The sequence below is a fragment of the Vanacampus margaritifer genome, chromosome 1 (assembly GCF_051991255.1).
Source record: "Vanacampus margaritifer isolate UIUO_Vmar chromosome 1, RoL_Vmar_1.0, whole genome shotgun sequence".
Taxonomy (NCBI): Eukaryota; Metazoa; Chordata; class Actinopteri; order Syngnathiformes; family Syngnathidae; genus Vanacampus; species Vanacampus margaritifer.
The window spans coordinates 37,766,268-37,784,128 of NC_135432.1; the positions used below are offsets into that span (position 1 = coordinate 37,766,268).

At 40.6% G+C, this 17,861-nt stretch overlaps 1 protein-coding gene across 4 annotated transcripts in view; it reads left to right on the top strand.

Moving 5' to 3' along the window:
* Nucleotides 1-17,861, top strand: part of stat6 (signal transducer and activator of transcription 6, interleukin-4 induced) — a 63,432-nt gene that overhangs the window by 10,257 nt on the left and 35,314 nt on the right. For 3 of the 4 annotated variants that reach the window (XM_077553500.1, XM_077553485.1, XM_077553509.1), the window contains exons 2-7: nucleotides 1,429-1,574; nucleotides 1,991-2,135; nucleotides 2,675-2,755; nucleotides 9,296-9,470; nucleotides 11,259-11,344; nucleotides 12,619-12,767. In XM_077553500.1, the coding sequence (XP_077409626.1) occupies nucleotides 1,441-1,574; nucleotides 1,991-2,135; nucleotides 2,675-2,755; nucleotides 9,296-9,470; nucleotides 11,259-11,344; nucleotides 12,619-12,767 (770 nt within the window). In that variant the 5' untranslated portion in view covers nucleotides 1,429-1,440. The remainder of the gene's footprint in view (nucleotides 1-1,428; nucleotides 1,575-1,990; nucleotides 2,136-2,674; nucleotides 2,756-9,295; nucleotides 9,471-11,258; nucleotides 11,345-12,618; nucleotides 12,768-17,861) is intronic. The other variant, XM_077553493.1, reaches the window with a different exon arrangement.

The window sequence follows — 17,861 nt, forward strand, 5'->3', positions numbered from 1 at the left end:
TTGGAGTGGACGCTAAATATCTGGCTCGTTAATGTGATTTGAAACACGCAATTCGACACCTCTGTTACAATCTTTGTTAGAGTGTACGTTTACTAGTAAAATGTATCAACATTTATCGACTAACCTCACAAAAAATGATTGCTGCAAATCCGTGAATACTTTGTGGGCTGCCAATCCCTTTCTGTTGATTGCTGCTATCAATCAACGTCGTTCGTCTTCATTAGTAGATAAGCGATAAAAAGCAACAATCGGTTTACTCTCTATACAACCGACCGCACAGCAAGATATGACCATTTTATAAGATAATTGATTAGATAAAGGACTTTATGCTGTACGACATTCAATGGTTACAATACAGGCAAGTGGCTCTTTTGCCGTCCAGCATCCCGTAGGGGGCGTTTCCATGTGGCGTCACGTGCAAATGGTCAATACTGTAGATGAAAAATCTTTTTCCAGGTTTACCAGCAAGACAACCAGGCATCCGACAGCCAGCAAGCATTATGTCAAAAATACATAGTATATACACAGAATACAAACATTTTGCATTTCCACCATGGATGAAATATTGCCGTCATGATTGCGCTACAGGCACGCAACGCTCACCATGAGTGCTCATTCGTTCTGAATGCAGAGCTCAAATGGAACACACACACCATCAGTCTCATTCATTTTGGCTGCGTCTTAGAGTTAACAGCTAGTCGTCCTCACTCAACCAGCTGAAGGCTTCCTGCGGTCTCTAAAGCTTTATCAGTAAACATTCTGTCCAAATGAATTCAAAGCAATAAATTATCCTTCACATTTTCAGGTTCCATGGCTAACACTTGTTTAAATTCCAAGTTTCTGCACTGATGAACCTAACTGAACAAATGGTGGAGTGGTTAGTCCGCTCAACCTGTAAGCAGCAGGTCCTGGTTCACGTCCCATTCAGGGTTTTTGTTTTTGTTTTGTTTTTCCTCCCTCACCTCCCCTCCTCCACTACGATTTATTGCGGCAAGGAGACGTTTTGTTTCAGATGTTTATTGAAGAATTGAACATCCATCCAATTTCCACATTTAAAGAAGATGCGGTTGTACTGCAAGGGCCTGACCGGTCTTGCTTGACTCAGAATGCTCAAACGCTGCACTCCAGGGTGGTGCGCGCAGCAGCCACCTTGGATGAGAGGAGCGCGGCAACTACACGGGGAGAGGCGGGGTTTTACTGAGCGGGGCGTTTTACTTCGGCGTTAGAAATATAGCCAGCAAAATACCTAATATTTCATTAAAAAATTTCATGGCCATGGTGTCAAAGGTAAGATTTAATCATTGCCTATAGTTAACTTTGTTAGGACTTAAAATACCGTGATATAATACCTTTAAAGTCCAACCCTGCAAAGTGATGACAGATTTTCATTTTGGATAGTTCTTCTAATTTTGTCGATGTATGTCGCAGGGCAGCTAGACCATGGCCCAGTGGAATCGTATCAGCCAGCTGATACAGCACCTTCCTGACCAGACTGTCAACGACCTCTACCCCTCAACCACATTTGCTATTGAAGTGCGTTATTTTTTGTCTGAATGGATTGAGAGGCAAAGATGGTAAGACAAAGACAGCACGCACGCAGGCACACACACACAAACACACAAGTTCTTTTTTGTGCAAAATGGGGACATCTCATTGACATAAAGCATTTCCTAGCCCCTTCCCCTAACCCCAACCATCAAAAATAATTGCCTACCCCCATTCTTTACCCTAACCTCAACCATAACCCAATTCAAACTAAACTCTAAAACCAAGTCTTGACCCTCAAAAAGCTGAGCAAAATGGGGACTTCCAAAATGTCCCCATTTGTAGGTGAGGTCCCCACTTGTCTGTGAAAAGTCGTAATGATGTCCCCATTTTGTTGCATAAACTGTCCCACGCATACGCACGCACACACACACACACACACACTCATTGTAAACAATGGAAACATGTCATACTGTTTCTTTGAGTTTTCTGTGTGTTTTCTCAGGGAGGAGTTTGCTCTGGAGAAAGTGGAGCAGGAAGCAAATGCCCGCGCTCTATTGAATGAGATCATAATGCTGCTGCAGTCATTTTCTCAGCATAATGCTAACGTGGTGGATAAAATGAAGCTGATGCAGATCAGTAGAAACATGGTAGGGAAACGCCAGCAGTATCCACCATAACACAACTGATTCTGAGGCATTTGTTGATTAGCCGAGTACAATAAATGACATTTAACTTGAATGTACTGTTACTGTTTGGTGGAATCTTGAATATAGTGGCACCCCCTATTTGTGGGGAACAGGGACTGGGCCAGCCTGCCAGTCTGCGACTAGTAAAAATCTATGTGTAAATAACGGCCATTGCAATAAAAAAAACAACAAAAACTTTTTTTCCCTACAATAAGCATTTTCCACTAGAAACAGTGGTTGCACCAATTCACCCCTCTCCCAAAAAACAAACAAACATACAAACAAAAAAAAGTTTTTAAATATTGAAAAATCAAAAAAGTTCATCTGCGGTGCTGAACCGCAAATGTGTGCGGGGAAACCACTCACACAATAAAAAACACCTCACAACACTTAATTTTCAAAAGGTAGTCATAGTGTTGTCAAACCAGACTTTTGAGATGAATGCAAGACAAGAATGCACTGTACTAAGTCATAACAATGTAATGGATGTTGTCTTTCAGGGCATGTTTCAACACCAGCCGCTGCAGTTTGCAGTGATGGTGAGGGACACGCTACGCAAAGAGAGGGTCCTGCTCGAGGCTGTAAGGAAACTTTCTTCTTTCTGTAGCTTATTCCTCATCCCCAACACACACATACACAAAACGGAGAACCCAAGGCGGACACAAAAAAGTAGTGATGTGCCTGTCGGTCGCGAATAAAGCAGAAGTGAACGCTGACAGTTCTCGTCTTTCACTTCAAAGAGCCTGCACTTGTGAATTACTATAGTCAGAGACTAATTGGCAATTAGACACTAGCTGCACATGCAGGGAGCAAGAACACTTTCGTAAAGAATGGTGAAGAAAATCAAAAGGAATTTTATCTGGACACATTTGAACTTTATTGACAGTACAAAGGCCGAATGTAGGTAGTAGAGTCTGCAAGGGAAAACATTATAATGAAGGTGCCACTAATGTAAGTGTTGCTGCTTGATGCTGGATGGAGATTGTACATTCTGGCAATGTCAGTCCCTCCTGAGAGAATCTTCTCCAAAACACGGCAGATATTTTTTAACAGAAGAAACCTGATCAGCTCCTCTAAACAGAGGTACTTAACTTCACAAAGGTTTTCTGGATGCTGCCCCCCACCGCAACCCCCATTTTTTTGTTTTACATATTTCAATTTATATTTTGTTGTGTTTTTTGGAGGGATTTGGTGTTTCACTTTAAATTAGTTTATCAGAAAAATTTAAAAGCTTAAATTATTAAAAGTTCAATTGAAAATAATTCAGTACTTCAAGTTTATTTGCAGCTCTACGTACAGCAAATAAAGGAATATTTTTTAAATAAATTATATTTTAAAAATTACATTAAAGCAGAGACTTTTAACTCTTTGACTGCCAGACGTTTTCAGAAACGGGATGTCGCCAGTACCAGCCGATTTAAGCATTTTGACTGATCATGCAAGGTCCACAGAAAATATTGTGTTTGGACTATGGAAACACACATACTACCAAATGAAAGATTGAACTTTCATCAGAAAAAAAAGTTTGTTTCTACCTTATTCCGTTCTTCAGTAATCAACAATAGAAAATGGTTAGTTTCACCGAAATGCTCTGTTTTGAAACAAAAAGCGGAGAAAAGGAGCTTTTTGTGAAACGATGTTATTTCATGCACTCTAATGAATTCTACACTTCTTTTTGTCCATGATTGATGCTACAAACACCTAAATAGTGCTTTACTTCTGTAATACACCACCACCAACAATGAAAAAGTGTTTTTAGATTGCAAAATACGTTTATTTCCATTCAACAGTGTAACAATTTGACAAAACAATTTCGCAAACTATTTACAAATATGTGCAACTGTGGTACTATTTACAATTATGTGGATGTTTCAAATACAGTTTTTCTTTTTGTAAGACGGAGCAGGATTTGCACAACAGATACGTTTCACTTCGATTGTCCGTTTCGCGTGCAGGCGTTACACTTTCTTGACGGCCTTTTTTTCCGGGGAATAGCAAGTAGCAGACTGTACCCACTCCTCCGATGAATATGCATTGGACTCGGGGTACTCTTCGTCGTCCGATTGAACGTCCGCCTGAGCGTGCTCGGTTGTGCTCCGCGTTTTCTGGTGATAGCATCGCTAGCCCGTGAACCTTAATGACGTCGTCATAGCCGCCGCGTCAGCGCTTCCAACTTCGGCGTCAACCTCGGAGTCACCATCATCATCATCGATGATGATCATCGTCGTCATCAATGTGCTCTTTAGCGTTGGTCGATGCCTTTCGTCTTTGAAAAAAATTCCCAAGTGTGAGCTGCTTGCAACCGGTCGCCATTGTTCGCTTCCTCAGCCATCTAGCTCCGCCTCACGTCTTCTACTGCCGCGTCAACGCTTCCAACCTCGGAGTCACCATCATCATCATCGATGATGATCATCGTCGTCATCAATGTGCTCTTTAGCATTGGTTGATGCTTTTCGTCTTTGAAAAAAACTGCTCGAGCGTGAGCTGCTTGCAATCGGTCGCCATGTTCTCTTCCCTTCCCCAGCCATTGTCCCCTCTAGCTCCGCCTCACGTCTTCTACTGACGCCTACCCAATCTTGTCAAAAGAGAGTCATTGCTGCCATCTAGGGGCCACAAATAGTCATTAGGCCAACTAGATCTGCTTGAAACTTTCACCACAGCTGGCCAAGGCTTTCCTCCACCCGTTTCCCCAAAAAATAAAAAAAATAAATTGGAGAACGTCTTTTAACGTCCTTGGCGGCCCTCCGTAGGTTTTTACTAAACGTCATTTAACGTTTTTGGCAGTCAAAGAGTTAAAAATCAGTTTCTCTTTACTTCCAGATGAGAAAATTAAGTTTGCTGCTATACACAATGTGAATTTAAGCGGATTTGTGGAGTAACGGAATACATGTAACGGCGTTACGTGTACTGGATACCAAAAAAAGTAACTGTATTCAGTTACTGTTACAGAAAAAATACGTAATCAGATTAGAAGTACATTTAATAAAAATTTTGATTATTTTAGTTACATTGTTTATGCTGGAGAGACAGCGCAGTCGAGCCCTCGCCGCTGTCCAACTTGTTGGCCAAACAAAAAGTGCATAATGGCTCACTATGTAGCTTAATGGTTGTCCCATGCATACTTTTTTTGTTGGATAACAATTAAATGAGACGTGTCACTGGATGGATATGTGTTGGTCTTAGCGCGGTCAGTTTCAAAAGTCACTCAAGGTAACTGTTTTGGATCATATTCACTGCAGCATGTGTTAATTTTAAATAACATTCACAAAGAAACCTATGAGCTGTCAAAGTCATCCGGACTGCTTGTCACCAAGTAAGAGCGCTAAGAGCTAACAGGCTAGCCCAACATCTGTCTGTCTATCCATCTATCTATCTATCTATCTATCTATCTATCTATCTATCTATCTATCTATCTGTCTCTCCATCTGTCTGTCTGTCTCTCCATCTGTCTGTCTGTCTCTCCGTCTGTCTCTCTGTCTGTCCTTCTGTCTCTCTGTCTGTCTGTCTGTCTCTCTGTCCGTCCGTCCGAGTGTAAACAGCTTCCCTTGTGCAACTCGTCTTTAAATCTATCTATCCTCTGCGATGCAGCATAGTGCACAAAGGCACTTTACGCAGTTAGTCGAATTCCAAACATGCACGAGGCTTGCTCCTGCACTAAAATCAGGATGTGGCAGCATTTTGACCCTTGTGGGACTCCACATGTTACCTTTAAAGATACAGAATCATTTTGATCACAAAATATATATTGCCATCCATCACTCAAACAAGAACATAACCAGGAATGAGCTACTCCTCTGGCACCATATTTATACAACTTTTGCAATAATAAACCATGATCTATCGTATCAAAAGCTTTTTAGATCAATAACAATTCCTATTGAATATAATTTATTGTCTATTGCAGTGGTTACTTCATCCATGAATTTCATGAGAGCTAATCCTGTTAATTGGTTTGCTCTAAATCCATACTGATAATCACTATTGATGCTATATTTTTTGATACAACTCTCCAATCTAATCACAAATAATTTATCCAGAATTTTTTTAAATTGTGGAAGCAAGGACACTAGTATTTAATTTGACACTGTATCAGATTTATATAAAGGAATCACCTTTGCTGTTTTCAGTTCAGTTGGAAACTTTCCAGTTGAAAGTGACAGATTAAAAATGTAGGTTAGAGGTTTAGCCACAACTTCAATATTATTCTTAATTAGGGCCATATCCAAACCATTATTATCTGTAGACCGTTTACTTTTAAAAGCTCTAACAAACTTTATTACTTCATATTTATCAGTTTCTTTAAGATACATACTCTTTGGAATTATTTCTATCAAATTAGTTACATCATCAATATTACTTGGCTGAGTAATATCATTTGCTAAACTAGGCCCAACATTTGCAACATCAAAAAAAGATTGAATTTATTTGCTATGTCTTCCTAATTTAAAGTAAAAGGTTATAAAAAAAAATAGGCAAATGATCACTTATGTCTTGGATAAACAAACCCCCCACACTTGGTTCAATGATGTTAGAACAAATGTTGTCAATTAGGCTTGCAGAAGAACTAGTAATTCTACAGTACTTGGTTTAGTGATTCTAGGAAATAAACCAACACTGTACATAGTGTTAATAAAGTCAGTTGTCCCCATATGTCCCTCTGGGTTTAGTAGTAGTAGTAGTAGTAGTATCCCCACATACAAATACAATCTTCTTATTAATTTTTCAAACCCTTCACAATTTCAATTTCACACACAGGAGCTTTATACACAAAACGTATAATCATATTTTTAGCATTTACCATCTCAATTTCTACTGTTACAATTTCCAACATGTCATCAATCACTTTTCACATATTTACTACTTGCTTACATTGTAAGCTTTCTTCAACATATAAAATCACACCTCCTCCCCTTTTTCTTTTCCTGTTAACAAAAAAATATATGATACCCTTCTAATTCCTAGTCATAAACTTTGTCATCATTCAACCATGTTTCTGACACTGCTACAAGACTAAACTTAGTATCAGGAAAGCATAAACCTTTGAAAAGTTTGCCATCATCTTCTTCTTTTCCTTTCGGCTTTTCCCTTCAGGGGTCGCCACAGCAAATCAGTTGCCTCCATCTAACCCTGTCCTCTGCATCCTCTGCTCTCACACCAACTACCTCCATGTCCTCTTTAAGTACATCCATAAATCTCCTCTTTGGACTTCCTTTAGACTCCTTCTGCCAATATACTCACTATCTCTCCTCTGGACATGTCCAAACCATCAGTCTGGCCTCTCTGACTTTATCTCCAAAGCCTCTAACATGTGCTGTCCCTCGGATGTACTCGTACCTGATTCTATCCATCCTGGTCACTCCCAAAGAGAACCTCAGCATCTTCATCTCTGCCACCTCCAGCTCTACCTCCTGTCTTTTTCTCAGTGGCACTGTCTCCAGACCGAACAACATCACTGTTCTCACCATAGTTTTATAAACCTTTCCTTTCATTTTATCTGAAACTCTTCTATCACACGTCACACCTGACACTTTTCTCCACCAGTTCCAGCCTGCCTGCATACGCTTCATCACTTTTTTTCCACACTCTCCATTGCTCTGGACTGTTGACCCTAAATACTTAAACTCCTCCACCTTCTTGGTCTCTTCTCCCTATAACTTCACTCTTTCACTTGGGTCCCTCCCATTCACACACTGATACTCCGTCTTGCTACGGCTAACCTTCATTCCCCTCCTTTACAGGGCAAACCTCCATGCCTCTAGCTTCTCCTCCATCTGTTCCCTGCTCTCACTACAGATCACAATGCCATCTGCAAACATCATAGTCCATGGAGATTAAAACCTAACCTCGTCTCTCATCCTGTCCATTACCATAGCGAACAACAAGGGGCTTGGAGCTAATCCCTGATGTCGTCCCACCTCCAATTTGAACTCCTCTGTCACACCTACAGCACACCTCACCACTGTTTTACAGTCCTCATACATGTCCTGCACCACTTGAACATACTTCTCTGCTACTCCAGACTTCCTCATACAAAACCACAGTTCCTCTCTGGGCATCCTGTCATAAGCTTTCTCCAGATCTACAAAGACACAATGCAGCTCCTTCTGACCTTCTCTGTACTTCTCTATCAACATCCTCAAAGCAAATACTGCATCTTTGGTACTCTTTTTTTTTTTTTTGGCATGAAACCATACTGCTGCTCACAAATGTTCACCTCTGTCCTCAGTCTAGCTTCTCTTTCCCATAGCTTCATTGCGTGGCTCATCAGCTTTATTCCTCTGTAGTTGCCACAACTCTGCACGTCTCCCTTGTTCTTAAAAATGGGCACCAGCACACTTCTCTATTCCTCAGGCATCTTCTCACTATCTAAGATTCTGTTGAACATCCCAGTCAGAAATTCTACTGCTACCGCTCCTAGGCACTTCCATACCTCCACAGGTATATCATCAAGACCAAGTGCCTTTCCACACTTAATCCTCTTCAATGCCCTTTTCACTTCATCCTTACTAATCTTTGCTACTTCCTGGTCCACAATAGTCACCTCTTCTACTCTTTGCTCTCTCTAAGTTTGATTACATCTTTTTTAAATCCATGCTTTTAATTTGGAAGGCTGCTCTGTATAGGAATTAGTATACATAAAACTTCCGTTCCCCCCAGTTTTTCTGACAGTTCCTGAACGGAAAATGGCCACAAGAGCGGGGGCTGATACCAGTATCGATTCCCATTGCGAGAACCGATACCATGAAATTGGCCTGGTATCGGCCTGATACTGATACCTGGTATCGGTACTCACCCATCCCTAATTAAGGCATCAATGTCTATGTAACAGTATTACTTTTTAGGTTTTTATTTTGAAGTTGTCATCGTGGAGCATAGAATTGTATAAGCAACTGTTATGGGGGCTAGCTTGACTTTGCTGTCTCTCTAGGCGCTCACGCTAACGGCGTGGTGGTAGTGGAATGCGGGGACATTACTGTCAACAGTTATCTCAGTCTTGTTGCCTAGCGGCTTTGGTGGTCAGTCAACATAAGCCAATACGTTGATGCTTGTCCACCGTCGATAATGGATGAATGTGCTTATAACATAATTTAGGTGGTGTGTCATGTGTGCATATGTCACAGGTAAACGAACCTCCACAGCATCAACCGTGTGTCCCTCGGGAATCGGCATTGCCCAGCATGCAGGATCCGGATCACTTGGTTCTCAAAGTGCTGGAGGTCCAGGACTTGCGACAGAACATACACCAGGTGCAAGAAGAGCTCAATTGGGAAAGGCAGAATTATGAGTCTTTGCAAGGTAATACAAAAAAAGTACAGTTGTCACAAAAAAATATTTTTGGAATAAATTTTTCCCTCAATTACTTGGGTAATCGCCCCCTCCCTTCACCGACAATGGCAACAACGTAAATAATATATATATTTTTTTAAACACAACTGTCACACTCACCTGCTCTTTAATTTTTTTTAAAAAAATTAAAGAATTTTTTTTGTATGCGTTTCCCACAATAATCACACCACTTTACCCTCCCACTCCACCACTGCTTGGCAATGTGTTGAGAAATGCGCTTTAGAGCAAGCTGTGCTAACTTTAGTCGGAGAAGCTTTAACATGCACCGAGACAAGTTAAACCAGACAATTTATTGGAAGAGGCTTTGCTCCCGTAAATTAACTATGGGATGTACTGTGACAAGGCTTATACTTGTTCAGTGCTAGTGCAACTAGTATTGCTAGTCAGAGATGGCAAATCCAGTTCCAAAAAGTAAAAATCCTGCCACAGTTTGGCTTTAGCCCCAAGTGCTAGCTAGCTAGCTCCCTAGCTAGCTTCCATGGTGTTCGTTTAGCAGCTAGGGAGCTAGCTAGCATCAGGGGCTAAAACCAAACTGTGGAAGGGTTTTAACTTTCTGGACCTGGATTTGCCACCTCTGTTGCTAGTGCTTTAACTATTGCTACTACTACTCATACTCTATCCATCTCTCCATACACCATTAGTGTTACTTTAAAAAGAACCAAAGCTAAGGTGCACTTGGTCAAAGAGAATGGGCACCCACACAAGGGTCATCTAAAAATGAATACACTACAGTATGTAGTCTACAAACACGATTGGTCGCATTCTAACTTGTGATGGTAGGATATAAAACATTAGCTAATGAATATATTGTATAACAAAACAATAACATGTTACCTCCAGTAGTAGGTGTCCACTGGCTGTCTCCAAGCTCCACCAACCTAACTTTGCAGTAATTACCTAAAGCTTTATTTTGTCCTTTTTTAGTTTAAAGCAACCACAACCCCTGGGATTTTCTTTTTTATTTGTGTATTTTGGAGTATTACTCCATAAAAGTCGGACATTTGGTGCTGACACGAGAGTGGCCAAACATTTTTGCTGCGTGCCGCAAATAGGGTTTTAAAATTATTAATTATAGTTTCAAGGCAGACATTTTTTTGCCAGTCAATTTGTGTGGTCGACTTGACAAGCCCCCCACCCCCCCAGCACAAGTATATTTGCTTACGGTTGCCTCCAGAAGTATTGGAATGGCAAAGTAAATTCCTTTGTTTTTATTGCACACTAAAGAAATTTGGGTTTCAAAATATGATACAAAAGTTCAGAATTACAGCTTTTATTTCATGGTATTTACAGTACATCTAGATATGTTAAACAACTCAAGAAAGGTCAGCATTTAATTATGTTAATTAATTGTTAATGTTAATGTTGTAATGTGGGGCGGTGATCCTCACCCCTGGTGACCATGTCGAAGTGTCCTTGAGCAAGACACTGAACCCGGATTTATTACCAGTGGGGACCTGGCAGCGCCCTGCGTGGCAGCACCCGACCACTAGTGTGTGAATGTGAGGCTTTGTAAAGTGCTTTGGGCTATTCCATTCCAATGTTCATTTACAAACCCTTCATAAAGGTACCCTTTTTGCAAAGTGGTATCAAACCAATATCTTTCGTAGTCAATGAATGCTTTTCTTTTGGGGGTTTTGTGCATAATTGGGTATAATTGGTTGATGCACCATTGTTTTGTTTTCAAGCACTGCAGGATGGATTGAACTTGTGTTTTTTTTTTTTTTGCCGGTCGCACAGGGACCATGAATCCCACGGTGTCAGAAGTCAGCAGACTGCAAAAACACATCCAGCAGCTGGAGTACAATGTCAACACCATGGCAACGGTGAGCATTTTTTCCTGCTTTATGAATCCCCAGGATACATAAGAGGAGGGTCTCAGGAACTACACAAGGGCACACCTGTATACATGTAGTTAAAGTTATAGATAAAATGGTCATCTTCCTTGTATTCAGAATCATTTCACAAAATGATCACAATTATCTGTATTATCAAAATACAGTGGTGCATTGAGTTGAAATTTGTGACCCTGTTCGTATCTCAAAATCCCATTGAAATGAATGGAAATGCGATTAATCTGTTCTTTAGGCATGAAAATCACTTATCTTTTGTTGACATTTGCCATTTTGACACCAAAATAGTTGACCTACATGGTACAGATTCGATGATTTGGGGGGGGCATCAACTCATGTTAAAGAGAGTGTATCAGTGAACTCCGGGTGAGATGGGTACCGAAGATGGCACTAATTCTCAGGAAATGAAACGGTGTCATGCTTCAGTTCCGAAATGCGTCCTTTTAAGTTGTGTCTGTGCAGCGGTAGAAGTGTTGGCAATTTTCCATGGCACACTTGAACGTAGCAGTGTACTGACATCACCTACTCGCCCTGGATTTCATTCACTCTATGCTAAAATGCACTTCTGGGTTTGGAGGCAAGTGAGATTTGTCTGCCGACAAGCCAAACTAGTAGTTTATTAGGTATTACAGCGAGGATAAAGCGTCGCTCTTCCTAGCATGCTTTGGTTGAGCGTTGTGGCCCACACCTGGTGGGTGGACTCCTCGGTGCTGACGCCATGTGGCTGCTGGGATGTCTCTTACTGCATTTTAATTAACCCAGATAAGGTTTATAAACTAGATCAACATTCATTATTGGCTTACTCTTTTTTAACTGTCTTTTAGTGATAATGCTGCACCATTTCTTCATAATGACACCCACAGCCTATAATATTCCTTGCCTGTTAAAGGCTTAAAGCTACTGAACGTAGAATATTCAATTTCTGCCACCTGCTGATGAAAAATGAAACTGCACATACCGTTTTGCACATACACACCACGTACATTACGTCACATCCGCAGACAGGGCACGGGGAATTCTAACCCGAATCCAATCTGAAAACTATTGGCAGAGGCTTGCAGGAGTACCCGTTGTGAACAGCTAAGGTGTTAATCTACTAATTAGAAAGCATTTCACTCAAAAATGGTCAAATAAAAAGCTTATTGAACAGTTATTTTGGAGGGGAAAAGTTCCATATTGCAACTTTAAGTCAGGATGTGTAAATAGGCAAACCACATGTGTCATTGTACCATATTGTATTGTTACAGAAACGTTTTCAATTGCTCAGTCAGTGTGTGGACTGTCTGGACCAGTGTCAGGCCCAACTCCTCAACAAGCTGAAGACCTGGAGATGGCAGCAGTACAAGGCAACCATTGGACATCCTTTTGATGACAACCTCAATGTCCTGCAGATGTGGTAAGATACCAGCTTTATTACTGCTATTGCAGTCATTCTGAAGCAACAGGCCTATACAAGCATTGCAACCAGGGGAGCACCTAGATAGCTACATTAGCTAATAACTAGATAAATTCCCGCGGAAATTTTGAATGGGACTGCTGACTCTTGCAAGGTGGAAACAGGCATGTACTGTACTGTATGTAGTACTTGTAGACATAGTAGTAGTAGTATAGTAGTAGCACTTGTAAAAAAGCAGTATTTAAATAGCAGTCCATTACATTTAATAGAAAAAATAAAAATAATAATAATAATGTGTTATTTTTGAAAATGTATTTTAAAAAATGTAAATGAGCTGAACAATTTAAAATTTAAACGATTGAAATCGGTCAAGAAATGTGGAAGTTAGCCATAATCACCATAAACTAAAAGTATCTTACTGTCCCTTTAAGAAACATGCACATTGACACACACGCATTGGAGTAACACGGGGGAGAGAGACGTCACGCACCAAGCCTCTCACGACTTAACGGTTCAAGATGCACATTCAAGAAATGGCTCGTTAGAACGGCAAGGGTTTGGGGAACACGAGCATGTTCTCATTTTCTTAATCGGATAAAAAATGACCAAATGAGAGCAGGTTGAAAATTTATGATTTATCAGAAATGGAGAGAGGAAGGCGCCTGAAATTAACGTCAAAGACAGACGAATTAGTCCGACTTGTCCTGTCTTAAGGTGAAAATAAAGGTACTAAATGACACCTTAGCCAAATAAAAGTTAGTATGTCTGAAAGAAGACACTTGTGACTACAAAATGTGAGAATTTGATGTCTAGTGAGCAAAGATTGTGGCCATGGTGACGAGTTGAAGTGATGTCACGCAACAACATTCCATTGAGAAATGAGGAAGTTAACCATATTCAACAAAGGAAAAGTATCACACTGTCCCTTTAATAAAAATGCACATTCACGCACACACATTTGATTAGAACTTGTTGGAAACATTTGAATTCACGCACCCACATTCTATTGATATTGTATGAGATACACACACCTCGAACAAAAGCTTCTCACGACTTAACGGTTCAAGATGCAGATTCCAGAAATGGCTCGTTAGAACGGCAAGGGTTTGGGGACCGCGAGCATGTTTTCATTTTTTTAATCGGATGAAAAATGACCAAATGAGAGCAAGTTGAAAACTTATGATTTATCAGAAATGAAGAGGAAAAAGGCGCCGAAATTAACATGGAAGAGATGGGCGCGTTCGTCCGACTTCTCCGCGCTTAAGTTGAAAATTAAGGTACTAAATGACACCTTAGCCAGATAAAAGTTAGTTTGTCTGAAAGAAGACACTCGTGACTACAAAATGTGAGAGTTTGACGTCTAGTGAGAAAAGATTGTGGCCATGGTGACGAGTTGAAGTGAAATTTTTTCAAATACATTATTTGGTTCCCGGCACTGGATAGCTAATTAGTCCACTCTAACCAACGCAATACACAACAATGGGAGAAGGCTATTTGTCTGTTGTTTGCTCACTGTCTTTGAACCCGCACAGGGGGGAGAGCTTTCATTCCTTAAAAAAGATTTCGACACTGAGCTAAAGATAGGAAAAATTCCTACAAAATGAGCTAAAATTCGTATCGGTCGGATAACGTATGCGTGCGCAGCGTGTCTTGGAAAAAGGTGGTTGATGTGATTTTGTCTTCCCTTTTCCCATTCATTCCCAATGGGATTTTTGGGGGGACTTTTGGGGGGTTTGCGTCGCCATGGTAACTGGGAATTCTTAGAAAAATAGTAGCGCAGCGAGTCAGATCGAGCCGCATCGTTTGATACCTCATTTGTGCCGGTGCGATCTACGGTACGGGCCGCATTTTTGCAGAAAAATCGTGGAAGTATGATATAATAACTATAAAAATTCCCGCGGAAATTTTGAATGGGACTGCTGACTCTTTGGTAATGAGCTGAACAGTTTAAAATTTAAACCACTGGAATCGCTCAAGAAATGTGGAAGTTAACCATAATCAACATCAACTAAAAGTATCTCACTGTCCCTGAAAATGTATTTTAAAAAATGTAAATGAGCTGAACATTTTAAAATTTAAATGACTGGAATCGGTCAAGAAATGTGGAAGTTAACCATAATCTAAAAATATGTCACTGTCACTTTAAGAGCACATACATTTTTGACTTGGAGACGTCACGCGCCCCACATTCCATTGAGATCGCATGAGAGAAGCACCCCTTGTACAAAAGCCTCTCACGACTTAACGGTTGAAGATACAGATTCAAGAAATGGCTCGTTAGAACGGCAAGGGTTTGGGGAACACGAGCATGTTCTCATTTTCTTAATCGGATAAAAAATGACCAAATGAGAGCAGGTTGAAAACTTATGATTTATCAGAAATGGAGAGAGGAAGGCGCCTGAAATTAACATGTACAAGACAGGCGAATTAGTCCGACTTCTCTTGCTTAAGGTGAAAATAAAGGTACTAAATGACACCTTAGCCAAATAAAAGTTAGTTTGTCTGAAAGAAGACACTCGTGACTACAAAATGTGAGAATTTGACGTCTAGTGACAAAAGATCGTTGCCATGGTGACGAGTTGAAGTGACGTCACGCACCCACATTGCATTGAGATTGAATGAGAGAAGCACCCCTTCAACAAAAGCCTCTCGCGACTTAACGGTTGAAGATACAGATTCAAGAAAGGGCTCGTTAGAACGGCAAGGGTTTGGGGAACACGAGCATGTTCTCATTTTCTTAATCGGATAAAAAATGACCAAATGAGAGCAGGTTGAAAACTTATGATTTATCAGAAATGGAGAGAGGAAGGCGCCTGAAATTAACATGTACAAGACAGGCGAATTAGTCCGACTTCTCTTGCTTAAGGTGAAAATAAAGGTACTAAATGACACCTTAGCCAAATAAAAGTTAGTTTGTCTGAAAGAAGACACTCGTGACTACAAAATGTGAGAATTTGACGTCTAGTGACAAAAGATCGTTGCCATGGTGACGAGTTGAAGTGACGTCACGCACCCACATTGCATTGAGATTGAATGAGAGAAGCACCCCTTCAACAAAAGCCTCTCGCGACTTAACGGTTGAAGATACAGATTCAAGAAAGGGCTCGTTAGAACGGCAAGGGTTTGGGGAACACGAGCATGTTCTCATTTTCTTAATCGGATAAAAAATGACCAAATGAGAGCAGGTTGAAAACTTATGATTTATCAGAAATGGAGAGAGGAAGGCGCTTGAAATTAACATGGCAGAGATAGGCCAGTTGGTCCGACTTGTCCGAGCTTAAAGGGAAAATAAAGGTACTAAATGACACCTTAACCAAATAAAAGTTAGTTTGTCTGAAAGAAGACACTCGTGACTACAAAATGTGAGAATTTGACGTCTAGTGACAAAAGATTGTGGCAGTGGTGACGAGTTGAAGTGAAATTTTTTCTAATACATTATTTGGTTCCCGGCACTGGATGGCTAATTAGCCAACAGAGTGTGTGAGAAAGCTAATTCAGCCACTGTCTTTGAACCCGAACAGGGATGGGGGGCTTTCATTCCTTAAAAAAGATTTCGACACTGAGCTAAAGATGGGAAAAATTCCTACAAAATGAGCTAAAATTCGTATCGGTCGGATAACGTATGCGCGCGCAGCGTGTCTTGGAAAAAGGTGCTTGAAGTGTGATTTTTTTCCCATTCATTCCCAATGGGGAGTTAATTTGGGAGTTTTTTGGGAATAGCGTCGCCAAGGTAACTGGGAATTCTTAGAAAAATAATAGCGCAGCGAGTCAGATCGAGCCGCATCGTTTGATACCTCATTTGTGCCGGTGCGATGAACGGTACGGGCCGCATTTTAGCGGAAAAATCGTGGAATAATATATAATAACTAGAAAAATTCCCGCGGAAATTTTGAATGGGACTGCTGACTCTTTGGTAATGAGCTGAACAGTTTAAAATTTAAACCACTGGAATCGCTCAAGAAATGTGGAAGTTAACCATAATCAACATCAACTAAAAGTATCTCACTGTCCCTGAAAATGTATTTTAAAAAATGTAAATGAGCTGAACATTTTAAAATTTAAATGACTGGAATCGGTCAAGAAATGTGGAAGTTAACCATAATCTAAAAATATGTCACTGTCACTTTAAGAGCACATACATTTTTGACTTGGAGACGTCACGCGCCCCACATTCCATTGAGATCGCATGAGAGAAGCACCCCTTGTACAAAAGCCTCTCACGACTTAACGGTTGAAGATACAGATTCAAGAAATGGCTCGTTAGAACGGCAAGGGTTTGGGGAACACGAGCATGTTCTCATTTTCTTAATCGGATAAAAAATGACCAAATGAGAGCAGGTTGAAAACTTATGATTTATCAGAAATGGAGAGAGGAAGGCGCCTGAAATTAACATGTACAAGACAGGCGAATTAGTCCGACTTCTCTTGCTTAAGGTGAAAATAAAGGTACTAAATGACACCTTAGCCAAATAAAAGTTAGTTTGTCTGAAAGAAGACACTCGTGACTACAAAATGTGAGAATTTGACGTCTAGTGACAAAAGATCGTTGCCATGGTGACGAGTTGAAGTGACGTCACGCACCCACATTGCATTGAGATAGAATGAGAGAAGCACCCCTTCAACAAAAGCCTCTCGCGACTTAACGGTTGAAGATACAGATTCAAGAAAGGGCTCGTTAGAACGGCAAGGGTTTGGGGAACACGAGCATGTTCTCATTTTTTTAATCGGATGAAAAATGACCAAATGAGAGCAGGTTGAAAACTTATGATTTATTCGAAATGAAGAGGAAGAAGTCGCCCAAATTAACATGGGAGAGATAGGCGAGAGTCCAACTTCTACTCGCTTAAAGGGAAAATAAAGGTACTAAATGACACCTTAACCAAATAAAAGTTAGTTTGTCTGAAAGAAGACACTCGTGACTACAAAATGTGAGAATTTGACGTCTAGTGACAAAAGATTGTGGCAGTGGTGACGAGTTGAAGTGAAATTTTTTCTAATACATTATTTGGTTCCCGGCACTGGATGGCTAATTAGCCAACAGAGTGTGTGAGAAAGCTAATTCAGCCACTGTCTTTGAACCCGAACAGGGGGGGG